We start from the raw sequence: 22,969 nt of genomic DNA, 5'->3' as shown, positions 1-22,969 counted from the left end.
GGACATTGTAACTTCGCTGATAACTTTTCGCGGACATTGTAACTTCGCTGATAATGCTTGGTCTCGTATCAAAACCGTGATACAAAATAAAAGAGCAACAAAATGGTGTGATATATGCTAAGGGGAGGGCGATAATTAATAAAATTCAACAAAACTGGACACTTCTAAAGGACGTGTTTTATTCTGCCATGACACAGATAAACACTACATTTATCAACAGTCACCTCTACGTCTAGATATGTTTTGACTAGCTCGACAACCGCGTTGGCATTTTATGCCATATCAATATCCAATTCCAGCCAACTAATTGCAAACATCAGTGGTTGTGAAGTATAATACATCTACGGAAAGACACAACCAAGGACCTATAGTTACAATTAAGATTAAGGTTCTTTTATATGTATCTGGGTAAAAACAAGTTAAAAAGTACAAAATAAAAGTTTAAAATACCTTTCAAAAACATAAATGATCAGAATAAAAAGGCGAACATATTTTGTGAGACATTCTCCAACCTTTGCACAGTTACGAATAAACATATATATATATATGGCTATGGTAAGCCTTAAAAAACATGTCCAACTAATAAATAACAAAAAACAAACAGTATATAACCATTAAAATGCATAATTTAGAAAAAAATTGATAAAAGTCTTGTTCAATACTTACGGATAGAAAATTCCTATTGCAGATATGAGAATTGTAACCCTACCGTTAATTCATATATAAATATCTAGACTTAGTCTACAAACATGTTTATATTTAAATCATTTACTTACAATGTAAAGTTAATAGTATAGTCATTAAATTTCTCGCTTTAGTCTATAATTGTCTATATTTTGTTTTTATTCAAATTGTTTGTAATACGTGTCATCCTGCTGGAACATGATAGTGTTACAGAATTTTACTTTGGGAATCCCAAAAATGAATAGAGTAGAAACAAAATAATTCTATTAAGTATAAAAATGTCGATTCAAGTACAGTGTCCTTGGAAAAAATATCTAATCAATTGAGACCCAGTCACACTGTCACGTTTGGAAGGCTACGTTTAAGTACGTGTAGAAATGATACGTTTCATGTATTTTGTTGTCATTTGTAATCCCCAGTTACACTGTCACGTTTCAAGCGTTAAGTTTTAATAGAGGTAACATGTGAGATCACAAACAGACGAATATTGACTAACAAACGTATTGGGAGCAGTGATTTTCATATTGGAAAAATGTCATTAAAATCAACTGAAATACCCCCTTGACACCTCACAAAGTTTCCTTTATCAGAAAACAATGATAAAATACGAGCTTTCAAATATAAGGATGGATATACTAATACAGGACTATGTTTTTTTAACTTATTTACCGGAAATGCCTATTATAGTACGGATTAAAACGAAACAGTACGTATAATTGTATACCTTTGTAGATCACCTTTTCCACTTTTATAATCACGTGGAATTAAAGCATGATTTAATCATGGGGACAATCTTTTAAATACCACTTTAACTGGGACATAAAGAAGTAACATCATCTCGTTATGAAGTATTTATATAATGTAAAAGTGTTTAAACTGCAGTGACAACGTTCCATAATCTGACGATTTTTTTTTTAAATTCACTGATGGACATTAACAGGAACTGTATTAAAATCTCTTAATTGAAACCACACTATTTTGATGCGCTTGTGCCAACTGATAAATCCTTAATTGTTGTCTTTTGTAATGTGGTTATCGGGTTTTTGTGTTGTTTGTTTCTACTCATCAAACGGCCTGCTTACTATATAGGAGGCTCATGAAAATTGAGCACAGAAAAAAAACTCATTTCAAAAAAAGGGTATGACAAACTAAAAAAGTGCCAGTTTAACTATGTTTTATTTTTCATTTTTATATTATTTTGGTCATAATAAATTTATTGAGTGTACAAATGGAGAAAATACTGACCGATAATAAAGACAAAGACCAGTCAACAAAATATTGCTTGGAAAACTATAGCTTGAACATGCGCAAACTTAAATGCCTCTAAAAGGTTTGATATTCTTGTTTTACCAGTCATGTTTGTTTTCTGTTGAAAAATGTCTATAGATGACTGGACATTATAATGGATTAGTATATATCTCTTATCTTTTATGGCTCATGGAATATCTAAATTGTTTTCCCTTGAACTTTTTCGTATGTAAACTGTTATATTGGAACACCTTTTATGCATATGATAGAGAAGACTGGTGCCAGTAGAAAGACATCAATGCTGACATTGACATACAACGAAAAAAGCAGCAGAAAAAAAATGAGATTTGGAATGGGGTGTGTGTCTAAGAGACAACAACGCGAAAATAGAGCATAAAACAGTCCAAGGCAAACAATGGGTCTCTAACACAAAACAGCAAGTTTGATTTAAAAACTGAACTTGCAAAAATTACCATTCAATTTGTATTATTTTGATTTTTTTTTAAGAAAACAGGAAAGACTCACCACTTCCTTCTTATCTCATAAATGACAACGACGTGTTAGCTTAATGTGGGGTCTTAGGTGATACAGACAAATAAATCTTGTTTTAATAGTTGTTTTACACATGTATATGTTGCTATGGAAACAAACTATCAAGCGACATGTTTTCGTTAACATTTTTGATAGTTGATTGCTTTCAACATAGAAAAAATCAATTGTGTTGCATTTTGTCGGGTTATGTAATGTATTTCGGTTGTTTCCTGTAATTAGTTAATACTTCGGTGTTATCATGTATATCTTTTGTATAGTCATTTTATAAAAAATACTGTTTGCGAAAGTATAAAGTGTCCTAAATAATAGGGAAGTTCTGGTACCTAACAGAAAACCCTGGCCGTTTTTGGCACAACTTTTTTGAACTTTTGGTCCTCGATGCTGTTCAACTTTGTACTTGTGTATACAAAATGCACTTCTAGCGTATTGAAATTTTAAACTTATTGCCGTTTGTTAACTACTATTCGTGTGTTTCTCTGTCAATTGCGTTCTCCTATTTATTGATATTGTAGTCCTGTGATGTTGTGTTGTCATTTTATTGTTATATTTCACATGGCCATAAATAGGTCGGTTTGACATGCCTCAAAAGCAGGTTCAACCCACCGTTTTTCCTTTAAAAGTGTCCTGAACTAAGTCAGGAATATGGCCATTCTTATATTATAGTTCGTTTCTGTGTGTGTTACATTATAACGTTATGTTCCCGTTGTGACCTTTGTTTTCTCTAATTTTTGAGTGTGAATTCACATTACTATAAGACGTGTCACGGTACTTATCTATCCCAAATTAATGTATTTGGCTTTGGTGTCATATTTGTTGTTCGCATAGGATGTTGTCTAATGTTTAGTCTGTTTCTCTGTGTGTTACATTTTAACGTTGTGTCGTTGTTCATTCGTTTTTTATCAGTATTCTTACTATTACATATTTTTAGGGGCAAATCAAATGATTGTTGTGGCATATGAACTATCCTACAAAGACAGGTCTTTAGTTGATGTGTAAATATTTTCAAATAGATTTCATGCGTACGAAACGATTTAATACATTAAGTTTAACTTGGAACGCTCAAATTCGAATATTTGAAAGCCAAGGATGTATTAGAAACGAAACAGTTGTAGAGATACATGTATCTTACCCCAAAAAGTAGTTGAAGTTGACAAATCGATCTCACCTCAACTTAGTTTCTTATAGTATCTAAACGTATAAAGTAAAATTTAATAAATAGTTGTTATAAATCATGCCACTACCAAAGTACCTACTACTAAACTTATGACAGCCTCGGGGACTGGCTCGTCTACCAGCAGCGATATCTACACTGTGCTGTAAAATTGAAAACAACACCTTTTGAACTTCGTATATTCAAAGCGTAACTTAATTTTGTACATCTAGTCAAATGGTTTATTTGCTAAATTAAAATCAGCACACAAGCAATACAACAGATACACGTGTACATAAATACCCGTACTTTAAATGTTCTTTTTTATTAAATTGAAATGTTTAATTTCTAAAATTACGAGTAGATTTCAGATAAGTCTGCTCCTGAATATTTCCATCAAGTTTGTTTTCATATTCAATTCTTCCATCAGAATATTCGGTATAAACTGCAACAACCTAAAGCGAAAAAATGTATATTTTTTTGTTAGTATCTGAATCATCAATATTATTAGTCTGCATACAACTTTTTGCATATTAAACGTTCGTACTTAGGTATTTTTTATTCTGTCAGTCCGTTCATATAGCAACATGAAATCAATGTTTGTTTGTTTTTGTCAATCGACTACATTAAAGAACACAAACACGACAAACAGTGCTGCTAATGTTCAAAGCTGTTTACAACATCTGCTGAATATCTGGCTTCCTTTGTTCATGTTTTATTACATTGTATAATCGAAATTTTTACATCAAAATGTGTACGTTGAAAATTTGGTCTAATAATTACTGCTTATTATTATTAGGTATATTGAGAAATAACATTTAGCTGAATTTGTATAAGCGACCAAAAATAGATTCTTAACGTTCAAATATAAAAAAGAAGATGAGGTAAGATTGCAAATGAGACAACTGTCCACAAGAGACAAAAATGACACAGACATTAACAACTATAGGTCATCGTACTGCCTTCAACAATGAGCAAAGCCCATACCGCAAAGTCAGCGATAAAAGGCCTGGATAAGACAATGTAAAACAATTCAAACGAAAAAACTAACGGCCTTATTTATATAAAAAAAATGAACGAAAAACAAATATGTATCACATAAACAAACGACAACCACTGAATTACAGGCTCCTACCTTGGGACAGGCACATACATAAATAATGTGGCGGGGTTAAACATGTTAGCGGGATCCAAACCCTCCCCTAACCTGGAACAGTGGTATAACAAAGCAGATTTGTTTTATATATATATATATTTGTAGAATTTTATTATACACCAAGTTTTGATGTATGGCATATTCATTTCAAAAGATTTTCAACAAGTTTTAGACTCCTTCACGCTCACGGTGATAACAAAACTCAATGGCGATCTTTACATCGTTAGGTTACATTCATGATAGGGAAGGAAAGGGGATTGTAGTTAAGACGTAAAGAACATATCATTTGTGAAACGGTTATTCCATAACGGTCAACCAGCTCGTTATGGCGTCCGTAAAATTTACGAAGGGATGATTTCAACTTCACCATTTGGAACTCTTGGTTTAATAGCTTCCTTGTGACCAGCAACCCTCTATCAAGTAAATCATGATAGAAAATGCAAGCATGGGTATATCGTATCAATTGGGAGATAAGTGTCTATGGAGTTTGTATTCTTGATTTGCTGTCTCATTGACCCCGAATCTACTGATAATGTTCTTAGAATTATTCGACTTGGTTTGTGTAGTAAACGGTCGATTAACACAATTGAGATATCAATGTGTACTCCGTACTAATAAACAAACAAACATTTTTCTTAACAACTGTTAGTTTTAATTAACCATGATATTTGCAATCTTTTATGAAATTTGGAAAAAAAAATATCAATAAAGAAATAAATTTGTTTTTCTCATATCGAAGGAGGTTAGTTTTTGAAGGAATATCAAGAATCTGAGTAATAATATAAACGTCAACATTCTATTTATTTACGAAATATTTTGAAAAACTTTGTTTGTACTTACTTTGTCAAACTGCAGCTTTTTCTGGAGTGTTGACTCGAAAACGGATACTTGTTCATATATCTCACCCAATGATTGTACCTTCTCTTTGAGCTTTGCACTTACTTCCGTCAATAAGTCGAGAAGACTTATTTTGTCGCCCTTATCTTCAAGTATTTCTGTCAGTTTTTGGATATAAGGTGATCCAGAATCAGGAATTCGATATGCAACGTTTCCTGTATAACAAAGAAATTTTATGTGTTTCACGTAATAGCAGTGATAATTTTATATTTTCAATCTATAATTTGAAAATAAACGGAACTAGAAAAATTAGAAATAAATTTCACGGGTTCGATATCCATCTATATATATATACTTTATTTATATCGGATTTTTCACCATCGGAAGTCTTCGGAGGTAATTTCGAAAGTTAGTTAGATGACATATAGACTAAAATACACAATAAACGCTTATACATATTATCGACCCCATACATGGTTAAATTTTATTATATTTTATTTGATAATTTGGATATATACTTTAGTATGTTATAAAGTAATTATGTGAATTCGGGTATACTCGAGGAACATGAATTTGACAGCTTAATATAATGCTCCTTAAATGATACTGTTGCATTTTGAAATTTCTTAATAATCAGCCTTAGAAACGCAGTCATTAAGGTTGTCGATAATTCTCGTCTTCATGTAATTTTAAGATAATGTTGGCTTTACTTATTTTCTTGTTGGTTTAAAAATGTATGCTTTTACTTTTGACAATTGAGTTAAATCGTTTACAATATAAATATTAAATTAGATATTCTGAATGCAAAACTATGATGCTCAATACCTGCTACTGAAAATTAAAATTTTTTTTCTTCAAAAAACTAAGGGTTTTCTTATAGATTACCTTAGTCGTATTGGGTACAACTTTTTAGAATTTGGGATCCTTGGTGGTTTTCAACGTTGTACTTGTTTGGCTTTATACATATTTTGATATGAGCGTCACTGATGAGTCTTATGGCGTACTGACTTATAATCTTGGTACCATTGGTAACTATTTGCCATTTAAACATATAATAATAACAGTTACTGCATTTGAAGTAGCAATATCAAATGTTCTACTCTCAATTTGCTTAAACTCGTAAATGAATCATGTTAATGTTGAAATGAAGGCAACAATAGCATACCGCTTTTCATAAGTTTTAGGTAGCAATACACAGTTAGGAGTTTAGTTTCGCATTTTGGCCCCGGTGGATTTTTCAAATATGAAAGTTGTTGTGTAATAAAGTTTTTTTTTAGACACCCGAGTACTAATTAAGCCTTCAAAGATGGTTGTTTACATGTTTTATTGACTATTTTCTGTTTGACTCGCCGTATTTTCATAGCTAGACCAACCATAGGTCCAGAAATTAATCTAATGTTTACCAACACTTTTTTCTACACGAGGTTTTTGACGCAATTTTACAAAAAAATGAGACGAAAGACATCTGATTTTCATTGGATTAACTCAGAGATAAATGTAAAAAGCTTCAGAAAAGGTATTACTTCAAGCGATTGAACTTTTACTTTTAGTCAAATTTTGGGGATATATGTGACATCTTTCCCTCACCTTTTTGCAAAAATTAAGTGCAAATAAATGCAGATTGTTGCCATGAATACACTCAAAAGAAATTATATTTTACCGTTTTATATACTGAATATATAGTCTTTGGTAGATTCTGATTACATACACATGCATATATATGACACAAATAGTAAGTTTAATATTGCAACAAAGCAATGAAAAGGGGATGGTAAAATTGATGAGGGCAAATTTTGATATTATTTTCTAACTGTTTATTGCTACCTTAATTCGATTGAGACAAAACAAATCCGGGTTACAAACTTAAACTGAGGGAAACACATCAACTATAAGAAGTAAACACCAGAAACACTAAAGTGCAATAGAAAAAAACGAAAATGCAACTAAAAACAATATTAGACAACACATTTTAATAAAAACGGAATTGAACCTTGTTATGTGGCTATTCAAATCTCGTGCTTCATGGCAATGTTATAAAGTGATTTTATCGCCAACCAATTTTGTTGTTTTTACTTGATCATATTTATTTAATTTGTAAGATGGAATAGACTGCATATAAATAATAAAATATATATAATGTAAACATATATATTTTTGGCAAAGGTACTTTAGAAATATGTATGCATTACTGAAAAAAATGTCTATTCAACTATCTTTTCTTGTATTGAGTTTGTAGACATGAAGGTTTTTTAGTAGTTTTGCTGAAGTTTTTTATAACAATATTTCCAACGTAGGCGAATAAGAGATTCAAAATAGACTGTTGTTTAGTTTTCAGGAAAAAAGTTGATTTGCCTCTAACATAGAACTACATGTATATCCAAAATTTCCCGTTTTTCAAATTTGTTTAACATTCATCTTAAATCTAGATATTTTCACCTTTCGTTGTAGCGAAGGATACAAGTAAATCTGCTTCAAATGATGCCTTTGGTATATTCTGTATCACGGCTGCATCAATGTTCAAATTGTGTTCCATTCGACAACTCTGAGGTAAAAATAATATATATTTAATATGCCAATATTATCTAAATAAACTAAAGAAATGTATATGGCGTAACACGACCATTTATGTGTTTTCTTTCGTTATATGATAATAAACTCGAGGTATTCGATTTATATATGTACTTCAGTATTCCAATTCGTTGGCTTCCTTTGTTTATGGATTGATTTTTGGATTTAAATGAACATAATCTATTTAGTGCAGGTAAAATATAAAGAAATCGTTCCACCAATATTTTAACAGCTTGTTTCTGAAAGTTGCCTGAACCTTTAGAAAGCATATAAAAAGAGTATCCTGCATCATAATTTTGAGGGTGATGTTATATACCTTGCCGTGAATTTAGATATGATCCGTGTAAACTTATCGGTACTTTACATAAACTTATTCTAAAAGGTTTGCAATGCAATACTGTAGTAAGGTTTTAGATTATTGTTTTGATCGGTATACATATTGATTTTGTAATTAATAAATTAAAACGCAACTAAACATTTTTGTTGTACGTTGATAAAATTTAGAATGGAAATGGAGAATGTGTCACAAATGTTGATGAACACTTGCGATCCTAATTACACATGTTTTGGTGTTTTACTGGTGCACTATTGTCCTTGGTTCGGGAGGGATATATGCCTTTTAACATGTTTAATCCCACTCATCATGTATGTGCCTGTATAAAGTCAAGTGCCTTCCTTAAGATACGTAGGTTCCTGTAGTGATATAGTTGCTGTATAACATATTTGTTTTTTTTCTGTTTATTGTTTTGTACATTAATCTGGTAAGTTATCATATTAAAAAGTGTGTTTGTTTAAAATACAGACAATTTTACAATATAAGACAACTAAATATTGCTAAGTTTTTAGTTTTCTGTGAACTATTTGGGTATAGTTTTTTTCTTTTCCTATTCTGATAATGCATGTTTTCGTTTGTACACTAATCGTAAAAGGAAAATGGTTTTGTTCTGATATTTTTCCTTTGATGAATCTGTTTAAGTAAATAAAAAAAAAGATTTACCTGGACAAAGATTAATTTTGGTTTTCCAAGTAAGCTTTCACATCTTTTAACTTTTTTAATAATTTTATCTAAACGCATGAATCCATTTTGAGTCGATATTTGTCCATTTTCTCCATGACTTAGTATAGCCATACCAAAACAATCACAATCTTCATAGTTATTTGCCATCACTACAACATAATTCAAGCCATAGTGTTAATTAGTATTGAATTATACAAGAAAGGCAAAGATTTCAAAGATAAATTGAAGCTCTTAAGCCGTAAATAAACTGAAACCGCAATGACGTAAAATTTGAAAGTCTAAAAAACAAACAACAGTGAAAAAACTCAACATAGAAAATAAAAGATCAAGCAACACGAACTCAATTAAAACCAAGAATGATCCCGGATGCTTTGGAAGGATAAACAGACCCGGCTCAACTTGTGGTACCAGTCGTGTTATAAAATTAAATGTAAGTATAAATCCGATGATATGTCTAAGACAATAACAATCAAAACCAAGGAGTGAACAAAGACTCACAAAACCAAAAAAACATTTACATCAACAGTTATAAATAATTATAAATAAGAAACAATCTAAACTTTACTAAAAACCGGGAGTGAAATCAGGTGCTCCGGAAGGGTAAGCATTTCCTCACCGTTTACGGCACCTTACTATGAAGGATCCTTTTCGTAGAAAGAGGGCGGCATTGCAGTTAAGATAATTATCCGTGATCGTCTGTAAAACAGATATTCCATAGCAGTACAGTTAGGCGACATAAGGCAAGTGAGGGAAACGAACACATAAAACAACTGACTGGAACCTGAAGTGGTATATGGGAACAACACGTGTTTTATTAAACATAATTAGATGAGTTGAATCATTTTTATTTGTTTGCTTTGAACCAATAAGAAGATGTCATGACTTTCGAAGACATTGTTTATTAAAAATGAACACGTTATCTGCAAGTATGTAAATGTTCATCGAAAAGTTAAAAAAAAAAACGTTAACAAGAAAAGATTTACATTAAATACAACCAACACAACAAGACCAAAATTAATAAAAAAAACAATATTACAACCTAACGTTACTATCACCAAAACCATTTAATAATGCGTTTTATTTCTAAATTTGTTTCAGTTAATGATGGCGCTATTCAAGTTTAATAATAAGCATTTAAATTTAGAGAAGCCTTACATTATTCGTCAATAAAACACAACAAATTAAAATGTCCTGAATTGAATTTAAATAAAAACAGAAATTTAAATTCTGTCTGAGGTGATGTCTGTTTTAGAAATCTCTGACAAAAAAAACCAATGACATGCACTAAGGAAAAAAGATGTTATTGTCACACTGTGTGTTGCTTGGTCACCATGGCAATAGAGACAGACATTTATCAAACAGTAGATTTTTTAAAAATTCTTTGCTTATAGTAATTCATCTATTTATTTTTTCTCACATTTACACCAATCACTCAGTATTACCAGGGTTAAAAGTTGTAAATTGGATGTATTTAGGTTAATTCTTTTAATGTTGTTCTAGAACTAAGTAGTATAGCTTCTCCTTTGTCCTGGTGTTGTTCACCATTGAGTTTCAAATATCAGGTTTTGAGCGTTCCTGATTAAGGTAAACTAGAAAAGCGCTTTGGACACGAGATTTCATAATAGGGTGTTCTTTAAATTTTTCCTAGGAAATAGGAAAACAAAACTTTTTGTTTTAAATAATTAAAAATTAAATAAAAAGTAAGTATATAGACATGGCCGTGATAGAATATAAAGTTGACACATTGTTTTTTATTATAATCTTATAATAAACTTACATCTATTAAGTTCCTGATTCATTTCCGAAGTTGTACAGTTCTGAAGTACTTCTGTTTGGAAACCAAGTTTTGTGAAACATATTTGCAATCGTTCAGTGTCCTTTTCAGATCCTTGGCGTGGTGTTCTGTCTCCAATCGTTTCAAAATTAAATATTACAAAAAGTCCTCTCCGTTTATGATTCATGAAATAATGCTGATCCCTTCTATCACTCGCATTGATAGCTCTGGAAATCAAAACACAGGATTCTTTTATGTCAGTGAAAAGGTACAATTTTTGCCAAATTAGATTATCAAGATCTGATTTAAAACATCATTTTCATATGAAATAAAAATTTTAATTTAAGAGGAGCAATAGCTGTCAAATTCGTGTTCACCGATTTTCCTAAAATTATAATATTTGATTTTTAACAATGTAAAACATTTATCCAAATTATAAGTGTGCTATAAATGGTATAGATGGCATGTGCTAGATAGTATGTAGTTTCGTTTAGTTTGTGTTTAAGTCTACACGCCATCTTATAAACCGTCGAGTTGACCCCGTCAACCTTCGATCGCTATATAAACGATATAAACAAAAATAATGAGAATAAATAGATAACATACTCGTGCATTTGGATTTTACTAGCTCTGTTTAATTTTATATTATAGATTAGAATACATGTATATGTTAATCATCGTTTTTACCTGTATAAGAATGTTTTTGATGATCGAATTAGTCAATCAATAAGTAAATAAGACATAATCGGTAACATTTTCAATCAAGGTATCAAAGACCGAAAAAACATGTCGCTAGTGAGTTGAAACACTAATATATCGTAACTCAGTCGTGAACCTAGTGTAGTACCGATTTAGTGTTTAGTAATTTTGGAACTCTTTATAGCTCGATGTTTGGTATGAGCGAATGCTCCGTTTTGAAGGCCGTAATTTGACCTATAACTAGATACGAATACCAAAATAATATTTAAAAAAAGAAGATGTGGTATGATTACCAATAAGACAACTCTCCATGAGATACTGAAATGACACAGAAAGTAACAACTATAGGTCCCTGTACGGCCTTAAAAATGAGCAAAGCCCATACTGCAAAGTCAGCCGTAGAAGCCCCAAAATGACAAATGTACAACGATTCAAACAAGAAAACAAACGGCCAAATTTATGTACAAAACAATAACCGAAAAACAATTATTCAACAACAAAAGACGACCACTGAATTACAGGCTTCTTACTTGTGACAGGCACTTACAGAATGAGGCGATGTTAACCATATTAGCGAGCGAACAACCCTCTGTAAACCTGGGACAGTGGTATAACAGTACAACGAAGGAACAAACTATAGGAATCAGTTGAAAAAGGCTTCACTCATTTGATGCATACACATACAAAAAAATATAAACACAGAGTGGACTTTGACGGGAACTTGGGCATCCAAAGAACAAAGGACACGAGTTAAAATTCTAACAATACCAGCATTTACTGACAGGTAGATAAAAGCCAATAACAACTAATGAAATATCGTGTTTACCTTTTTCTTTTGACTATAGATAAGATAACAATTGATTTAAGTCTATTGTGTTCTTTAAATTTGGGTTGCCTGTATGATAAGGGTAGGATAATATCAATTAATATCGAAGTTTCCCTCATCTAAAATAATTTGTGATATATAAAAGAAATGAAAACAAATAACAAAGGAAATAATCGAAAAGAAAGAATCAAATGCTATTAATTGAATGAAAAAAACTTAGATAATGCAAAAGTTATTTTAAAGGAGAGGCGTAAGATGCATAAGGAATATTCAAAGTATAAAAAGAAATGACAATTACATGGTAGTAAAGAAAAACTTCCAAACAAAAAACAATAAAAAAAATGTATTTGTTATTAAACTTACCTATCTGCATGCAGACGTCCTACAATAATCATTAACTAATGTCACTGTTTATACTTTTAACTAACTGCCTATACATTACACTTTTTTTATGAATCAAAGAAGGTGTTTTGATGATAACTTATACGATTAAACAATTAATCTGTTTTGATTTATTAGCATCCTTTGTAATCAGAACGTCTATTGGTTAAGATGTCCAGTGAAACTGGTGATAGGGACCTTCTAAAACGTTCAGTGAAGAAAGAGTAGGTTTGCTCCATGTTGAAGGCATCCTTGTAACGTTGAGATGAAGAACAACAATAGAAAGCTTTGTTCCTTATCATTTTTGTGTTCTGCATCAATTTTTTAACATGCACTCGTTCAGTTTTACAAATGGTATAGGTTGTGTCTCTAACTATGAAAAGGATAAAAAATGTGGTTTCTTTCCTGATATACATGCATTATCATTAATACTGACAAGTTCAAATTTAAACTGTTATTGGCATAATCGTTTTAGTTCGTGAAGCTTTCAAACTGTTTCGAATCTTATTTTTATTTGGTTTGGAACATTTGGCTTTCAGCGTTTCGGATGAAGTTTAATCCAGCAAAGCGACTCGGACGCGTTAAATATATAAAGTTTGTTTCGTTTTGATAATTTAGATTAAATCATAGATCATCATACGTACCACACTTAGATTAAATCCTAGCATCATACGGACCACACTTAGATTAAATCCTAGCATCATACGTACTACACTTAGATTAAATCCTAGCATCATACGTACCACACTTAGATTAAATCCTAGTATCATACATGACACACTTAGATTTAATCCTAGCATCAAAGATCATAATCCGTACCACACTTAGATTAAATTCTAGCATCATACGTACCACACTTAGATTAAATCCTAGCATCATACGTAACACACTTAGATTTAATCCTAGCATCATAGATCATCATACGTACCACACTAAGATAAAATCCTAGCATCATACGTACCACACTTAGATTAAATCCTAGTATCATACATGACCCACTTAGATTTAATCCTAGCATCATATATCATAATACGTACCACACTTAGATTAAATTCTAGCATCATACGTACCACACTTAGATTAAATCCTAGCATCATACGTAACACACTTAGATTTAATCCTAGCATCATAGATCATCATACGTACCACACTTAGATTCAATCCTAGAATCATACGTAACACACTTAGATTTAATCCTAGCATCATAGATCATCATACGTACCACACTAAGATAAAATCCTAGCATCATACGTACCACACTTAGATTAAATCCTAGTATCATACATGACCAACTTAGATTTAATCCTAGCATCATATATCATAATACGTACCACACTTAGATTAGATTCTAGCATCATACGTACCACACTTAGATTAAATCCTAGCATCATACGTAACACACTAAGATTTAATCCTAGCATCATAGATCATCATACGTACCACACTTAGATTAAATCCTAGAATCATACGTAACACACTTAGATTAAATCCTAGCATCATAGATCATCATACGTACCACACTTAGATTAAATCCTAGCATCATACGTACCACACTTAGATTTAATCCTAGCATCATAGATCATCATACGTGCCACACTTAGATTAAATCCTAGCATCATACGTACCACACTTGAATTAAATCCTAGCATCATACGTAACATACTTAGATTTAATCCCAGCATCATACGTAACACACTTAGATTAAATCCTAGCATCATACGTGCCACACTAAAATTAAATCCTAGCATCATACGTACCATACTTAGATTAAATCCTAGCATCATACGTAACACACTTAGATTAAATCCTAGCATCATATGTACCACACTTAGATTAAATCCTAGCATAATACGTGCCACACTTAGATTAAATCCTAGCAACATACGTACCACACTTAGATTAAATCCTAGCATCATACATACCACACTTAGATTAAATCCTAGTATCATACATGACACACTTAGTTTTAATCCTAGCATCATACGTACCACACTTAGATTGAATCCTAGCATCATACGTACCATACTTAGATTAAATCCTAGCATCATACGTACCACACTTAGATTTGATCCTAGCATCATACGTAACACACTTAGATTAAATCCTAGCATCATATGTACCACACTTAGATTTAATCCTAGCATCACATGTAACACACTTAGATTTAATCCTAGTATCATACGTAACACACTTAGATTAAATCCTAGCATCATACGTAACACATTTATTTTAATCTTAATATCATACGTAACACACTATGAATAAATCCTAGCATCATACTAACCACACTTAGATTTAATCCTGGCATCATACGTACCACACTTAGATTAAATATTAGCATCATACATACCACACTTAGATTAAATCCTAGTATCATACATGACACACTTATAGATTTAATCCTAGCATCATACGTACCACACTTAGATTAAATCCTAGCATCATACGTACCACACTTAGATTAAATCCTAGCATCATACGTTACACACTTAGATTAAATCCTAGTATCATACATGACACACTTAGATTTAATCCTAGCATCATAGATCATCATACGTACCACACTTAGATTAAATCCTAGAATCATACGTAACACACTTAGATTTAATCCTAGCATCATAGATCATCATACGTACCACACAAAGATTAAATCCTAGCATCATACGTACCACACTTACAATAATTCCTAGCATCATAGACCATCATACGTACCACACTTAGATTAAATCCTAGGATCATAGATCATCATACGTACCACACTTAGATTAAATCCTAGCATCATACGTACCACACTTAGATTAAATCCTAGCATCATACGTAACACACTTAGATTTAATCCTAGCATCATAGATCATCATACGAACCACACTTAGATTAAATCCTAGAATCATACGTAACACACTTAGATTTAATCCTAGCATCATAGATCATCAAACGTACCACACAAAGATTAAATCCTACCATCATACGTACCACACTTAGATAAAATCCTAGCATCATAGATCATCATACGTACCACACTTAGATTAAATCCTAGCATCATAGATCATCATACGTACCACACTTAGATTAAATCCCAGCATCATACGTGCCACACTTAGATTAAATCCTAGCATCATACGTACCACACTTAAATTAAATCCTAGCATCATACGTAACATACTTAGATTTAATCCTAGCATCATACGTAACACTTAGATTAAATCCTAGCATCATACGTGCCACACTAAGATTAAATCCTAGCATCATACGTACCATACTTAGATTAAATCCTAGCATCATACGTAACACACTTAGATTTAATCCTAGCATCATACGTAACACACTTAGATTAGATCCTAGCATCATACGTAACACACTTAGATTAAATCCTAGCATCATATGTACCACACTTAGATTTAATCCTAGCATCATACGTAACACACTTAGATTAAATCTTAGCATCATATGTAACACACTTAGATTAAATCCTAGCATAATACGTGCCACACTAAGATTAAATCCTAGCAACATACGTACCACACTTAGATTAAATCCTAGCATCATACATACCACACTTATATTAAATCCTAGTATCATACATGACACACTTAGTTTTAATCCTAGCATCATACGTACCACACTTAGATTAAATCCTAGCATCATACGTACCATACTTAGATTAAATCCTAGCATCATACGTAACACACTTAGATTAAATCCTAGCATCATATGTACCACACTTAGATTTAATCCTAGCATCATATGTAACACACTTAGATTTAATCCTAGTATCATACGTAACACACTTAGATTAAATCCTAGCATCATACGTAACACATTTATTTTTAATCCTAATATCATACGTAACACACTATGAATAAATCCTAGCATCATACGTACCACACTTAGATTTAATCCTGGCATCATACGTACCACACTTAGATTAAATATTAGCATCATACATACCACACTTAGATTAAATACTAGTATCATACATGACACACTTATAGATTTAATCCTAGCATCATACGTACCATACTTAGATTAAATCCTAGTATCATACGTACCACACTTAGATTAAATCCTAGCATCATACGTACAACACTTAGATTAAATCCTAGCATCATACGTTACACACTTAGATTAAATCCTAGCATCCTACGTACCACACTTAGAATAACTCCTAGCATCATACGTACAACACTTAGATTATATCCTAGCATCATACGTACCACACTTAGATTAAATCCTAGCATCATACGTACCACACTTAGATTAAATCCTAGCATCATACGTCCACACTTAGATTTAATCCTGGCATCATACGTACCACACTTAGATTGAATGGTGACATCCCATTAGTCCGACAACCATTATTCCGACAGCCCATTACTCCGACAGCCCACTATTCCGACAGCCCATTATTCCGACAACCCATTACTCCGACAGCCCATTATTCCGACAATGCGTTTTTCTTATGGTATGGGTAAATTTTCTCTAAAAAGACCAACTCCGTCCTCTATGGTATGTGTGGTTGTCCGTCTTGATTAGAAATATTCTTTCCATGCGGGATATTTGTCTCAGTATATTGAGTTGATACACATGCTTATAGCAACTGCTCAGTCCTTATCCTCGTCCAATATTCGTTTTACGTGTCAAGGTACTTCATCTATCTTTATATTTCGTTGTTTGTATGTCCAATATCAATCTGTGCTGTTCTATTTCGCTAATTTTTGCATGTGTGGCTTGATCTATCTCTTTTTAAATTAGAAGATGTGGTATGCTTGCCAATGACACAACTATCCACAAGAGACCAACATGACAAAGACATTAACAATTGTAGGTCACCGTACAGCTTTCAACAATGAGCAAAGCCCATACCGCATAGTCAACTATAAAAGGCCCCGATATGAAAATGTAAAAAAGTACCTTATTTGTATTAAAATATGAACGAAAAACAAAAATGTAACACATAAACAAACAACACCCACTGGATTACAGGCTCCTGACTTGTGACCGGCACATACATAAATAATGTGGCGGGGTTTAACATGTTAGCCGGATCTAAACCCTTCCCCTAACCTGCGACAGTGGTATAACAGTACAACATAAGAACGAACTATAAAAATCTGTTGAAAAAGGTTAAACTCATCAGATGGACAAAAATACAAGTGGACGTGGCCGGGTACTTGTACATCCCGACAACAAAAAGACACTAGGAACAGATCTGAGAGTTCTCGCCGTTATCTGAAAGCTAGTTCAAAGCCACTAACAACTAATAAAAAAAGTCATGCATCTAAGACTTAACTAGATCTTCGGTCCCCCCATTCGTGTATCAGGGGAGTGAGGTTTCCCCTACTATTAACTACATAAATAAATATATCGGAGTTGAATAACACTACCCACCCTCTTTGGTCGCAACACTTTCTCTCCTTGTATCAATCATCTGAGTTTTATTTAAATTAGTTTTGTCGCAGAAATATACAGTAAACGCATTTTGACTGCTCAAATAGAATGACTGCAGTATGAAAGCCAATAACAAACTAGTAAAAAAACTAAGACAATGTGTGACATTCTTGTCCTGCTTGTGTCTTTGTCAAATTGTCTAATTTTAAAAACTTGGTACATTATTTGTTTTGTTGGAAATTTGACACTTATTTTTTATTTAAAGAAACTTGGTACATTATGTGTTTTGTTGGAAATTTGACACTTATTTTTCATTTAAAGATTGTTTTCAAGAAGAAGAAAAATATTTAGATATTATTGATTTTAAGAAAGGTAGTTCATATGTTAATTCACAATCGGTGCTCTTCCATTACATTTTAAAAGAATTGAAAATGCTAGATACTTGTACAGCTGATAAAGTTGAGGATGAGAGTTATTTTTTAATCGAATGCTCACTTCATAAAAATTTGAGGGAGGAACTCTTTCACCATATTTCTAGCACATGTAAGAACTTTAAAAAGTAAGATAAATATGATAAATTTTCGATATTAACACAAGAAAACTTTACTATTATTGGGGGGGGGGGGGGATGATGATTACATTGTTAGATCTTTTGAATTATATAGTACATGTCTTGATACCGACTATTATTTGATATCAATGTGTTAGTTGCTTTTTTGTATTTTGTCTTGGTAACTGAGGCTTATAGTGCTTTAAAGATAATTATATCAAGTATTGTAATGTCTTAATGTCAGGAATATTGACCCAATCATTAGACCGCCGCTTTGAAAAAGTGGACGTATACTGTTTTATCTCTGTCTGTCCATCCGTCAGTTCGTCCGCCCGTTCCATAAATATTTTCGTTGCATCTTTTTCAGGAACTACATTACAAGGATTTCTGAAAGGTTTATTGAAGTTGGCTATGTCGTGTGATGCGTTTTCAAATTCATTACTCATTACATGACAGCCAAGTTGAAAATTGTCGTCACATTTTTCTCAGAAACTACAATTCAATGATTCACAACTCAAACATTTCCCGTTTACCGAAATGTTTGGGCGGGGGTATCATCAGCAGCTCGTACCCTCAATGGTTGTTCTTGATTTATATGTTCTTTAAAGAGCCTTTAGTTTGGAAAATGACGTATTCTTTTCTGTTATATTCTATATACAGATTTCGAATTGAGTATATAGAAAGTATTCGAACAACCTAAGCCTTATTTTATATATATACGGAATTATTTCTTAAAATATGTTACTACATATCTAGACGTAATATAATACAGACAGACACATTTTATTTTCACCTGATACCCTGGTACTGACTTGTTAAATGTCGGACTTATGGGTTGTCGGAGTATTGGGCTGTCGGATCAATGGGTTGTCGGACTATTGGGTTGTCGGACTAATGGGTTGTCGGACCAATGGGCTGTCGGACTAATGGGCTGTCGGAATAATGGCGTGTAACCGATTGAATCCTAGCATCCTACGTACCACACTTAGATTAATTCCTAGTAATACGTACCACACTTAGATTTAATACTGGCATCATACGTACAACACTTAGATTAAATACTAGCATCATACGTACAACACTTAGATTAAATTCTAGTTTCATACGTACAACACTTAGATTAAATCCTAGCATCATACGTACAACACTTAGATTAAATCCTAGCATCATACGTACCACACTTAGTTTTAATCCTGGCATCATACGTACCACACTTAGATTAAATCCTGGCATCATACGTACCACACTTAGATTTAATCCTAGCATCATACTTAACACTTAGGTTTTCTTTATCATACGTTGATGAACTTAGCAAAAGTTTGAATAACGCTTTGGAATTCTGTTCTTTATATTTTTATGCTTTAAAAACACAATCATTGATATAGACCTTTCAAGAATTTTTCCGAAGCCACAGGATGAATCTGATTGAAATGAAACGAGCGTCAGATGTATTAAATTATCAGCCTAACGACACACAACCATTATATTATTTGCAGTGCATCATTTATTGACCGTTCTCAATATGTCATAGACAATTATAAACTAATAAACTGCAAAATTCATAGTATGTTGACAATTTCGTAAAGCCTATGCGATTAACTGCGCACAGTACAGCATTGCATACTTTGTGTTCATTTCATTGAGATACTTATTTGTTACGGCATATGTATGTCACGAGTTGTAATAATACCACCATTGACTTTCCCTAATAATAGACTTTGTTAAATTTTCACTTTTAAAATTTTGCAGAATTTATCTCTGTTTCAAACGAAGAAATATTTTGCATGAGTAAAGTTTTATCCTGTCTAGTACTTTGACAGCATTTCATATGACACGTCATTGCAAGTAAGGAACAAAACATCACTGGAAGTAAACCAATCACATTTACACCTCTTTTCAAATTATCATTTTAAAGTTATTTTGTGTATTTAATTTTTAATATATTTAACGTGACGGTACCCAAATTGCAACTATTTTGACAGTTTTTTCATCTACGTTTTTTTATGATAAAGACAAAAATGTCCATTCTGTGTTTATTTTGTAGCCGTATCCTTCTTTATTATAAAGATACACCAATTTGATTTTTATTCCATATTGAATCATAGAAAAATTGGTCTAAACTGACCTCCAAACCATCAATGATTCTGAAATGAGGGGTACCCAAATTGCATCCATGCTTAAATTTATATCGTCAAAAGTCTAAATTTATATCGTCAACACAGCTTTTGTTTAATTTCTTCAATTATTTTTAACAATTGGATATAAGTCCATGTTTACTCTTCATTTTTTTTTAAATGAATACTTTTAACATATTGTATTTGCTCATTTTAAAAAAATGACGTTTTGATAATGTCGCATGGCGACGTTTCAGTCCATTTTGCTTTTTCAGTAAACACTTCATCTGTTGATAAATACTGTGAACGTTTTGTGCATATCTAAATAGTTTTACCTAGTATGTTGAAAGATGTGCTTAGTATCAAATCATAAAAATAAATTTTTTTTAGTCTCTAGGAAATCTTGTAAGGTTTTCGCTGCTAGGTTTGCTAAATATGTATATATCTGCAGTAGCCAATATTTGTGTCTTCTCTTAGCCGGATTTGAATCCCGGCTTTTAAGTAATATTGGAAACAGCACCTATACCGTGTCTAGAAACCTAGTCTTCTCATGCATCTAGGCTATATTTAAATATAGTTTTGGATGGACGAGTAATGCCTTTACTCGTCGGTTTGATCTAAGATGATAACACATTACATAATGTATAGTGGCAAGAAGATGTTGTACATTTCAGATAAGCTATTTTGTCGGGGGAGGGAAGGGCACTTCAATGCTTTATGTATAGGGTGTTTCGCTGGGGTTCCGTTATCCCCACCCTTGTCATAGAATTTAAATCATAAATATGTATACCTTTTCATATATTGCGTAGATACAATTGTAACCTTTTCCAATATTGGTTGCGTTTCGTGGGGTATGTTTGAAAATTACTAACGACAAGACTTTCGGCTGTGAAAAAAACAGGGCTTTTCAAGCCGAAAAAAAAATCCTATTCTAGCGGCATGTCTTATCATCTTGTAAATAGGAAATGCTCCCACCCTCTCCGAAATTTTGACTGTCATTAAGGATGATATTTTATTTAATTTTTACACTTACAAACGAATTCCTTTGTTTACGTATATAAATTGATGATTCTTAATGAGAAAAATTAAGGTGTTTTTTTATTATACAAATAGTTTCACTCGAAGTCTAAAGTTAATGAATCATACCTTCATTAAACAAACTGCTGGCACTTGACAGTCTACAATAAATTTGGAAATTTAAAAACAAGAAACTTTTTCATTGAAATAAATAGAAGTTTTTGGTTACAGAAAGACAACAACCAATTCACTAGTTTTGTTGTCTACCTTATTGAATGTTCAAATCTATATTATGATAAATATGCATTTTACCGGAACACTAGACCACTTATATATCATGTTAAACTATACTTTTCTTGTTCTGCTCTGTGGTTGGGAAATCTGATAGATCCATAGTTAAAATGAATTTTAAAGCTACTGCTAACCCTCCTTTTGAATGCGATAATAACTGAATCATTCATCATCCGAAAACGGGCTGATAACAAACAAGAAAGATAAAGAACTTTCTATATACACTTTTTGGAAGAACAACAAATGTTAACCATTTATTTAGTTTTGAGGCAAGTTGAAAGCTTAGAAGCGGTAACACTTGTAAAAGGGCGAACTTATCAAGTTGTTTTGACAATAATACAGGAACCCTGTTTTTCCGTTCACGTCCTATGGTATAAAATTGAGAATGGAAATGGGGAATGTGTCAAAGAGACAACAACCCGACCAAAATAAAAAAATACAACAGCAGAAGGTCACCAACAGGTCTTCAATGTAGCGAGAAATTCCCGTACATTTGTTTTTCTGGCTATACAAAATATATGTTTTGACCGTGAGAACGTAACGGTGTATATTTACATTAAATACATAAACTACACACTAATTATACAGTCGCTTGCAATATTTTATTAGTAAATATAATGATTCTCGTATAATGTTACACAGAAATGTTTCCTATTTACTTTCTTCTTCTGTTAAGTCGTTATGGAAATGAAACTGATTGATATCATATATATATA

General features: G+C 32.2%; 1 protein-coding gene across 1 annotated transcript; it reads right to left on the bottom strand.

Annotated features, from left to right (window-relative positions):
• Positions 1-3,948: 3,948 nt before the first annotated feature.
• On the bottom strand, positions 3,949-9,356 carry LOC134723565 (caspase-3-like). Its single transcript, XM_063587143.1, has 4 exons — positions 9,193-9,356; positions 8,064-8,169; positions 5,631-5,842; positions 3,949-4,089 (listed from the first exon to the last, which is right to left on the bottom strand). The coding sequence occupies exons 1-4, from the start codon at positions 9,322-9,324 to the stop codon at positions 3,976-3,978; spliced, it is 564 nt and encodes a 187-aa protein (XP_063443213.1). The 5' UTR covers positions 9,325-9,356; the 3' UTR covers positions 3,949-3,975.
• Positions 9,357-22,969: the final 13,613 nt, after the last annotated feature.

The sequence above is a fragment of the Mytilus trossulus genome, chromosome 6, assembly GCF_036588685.1.
Source record: "Mytilus trossulus isolate FHL-02 chromosome 6, PNRI_Mtr1.1.1.hap1, whole genome shotgun sequence".
NCBI lineage: Eukaryota > Metazoa > Mollusca > Bivalvia > Mytilida > Mytilidae > Mytilus > Mytilus trossulus.
Note: the sequence above shows the minus strand (reverse complement) of the source record. Positions and strands in the feature narration are given on the sequence as shown.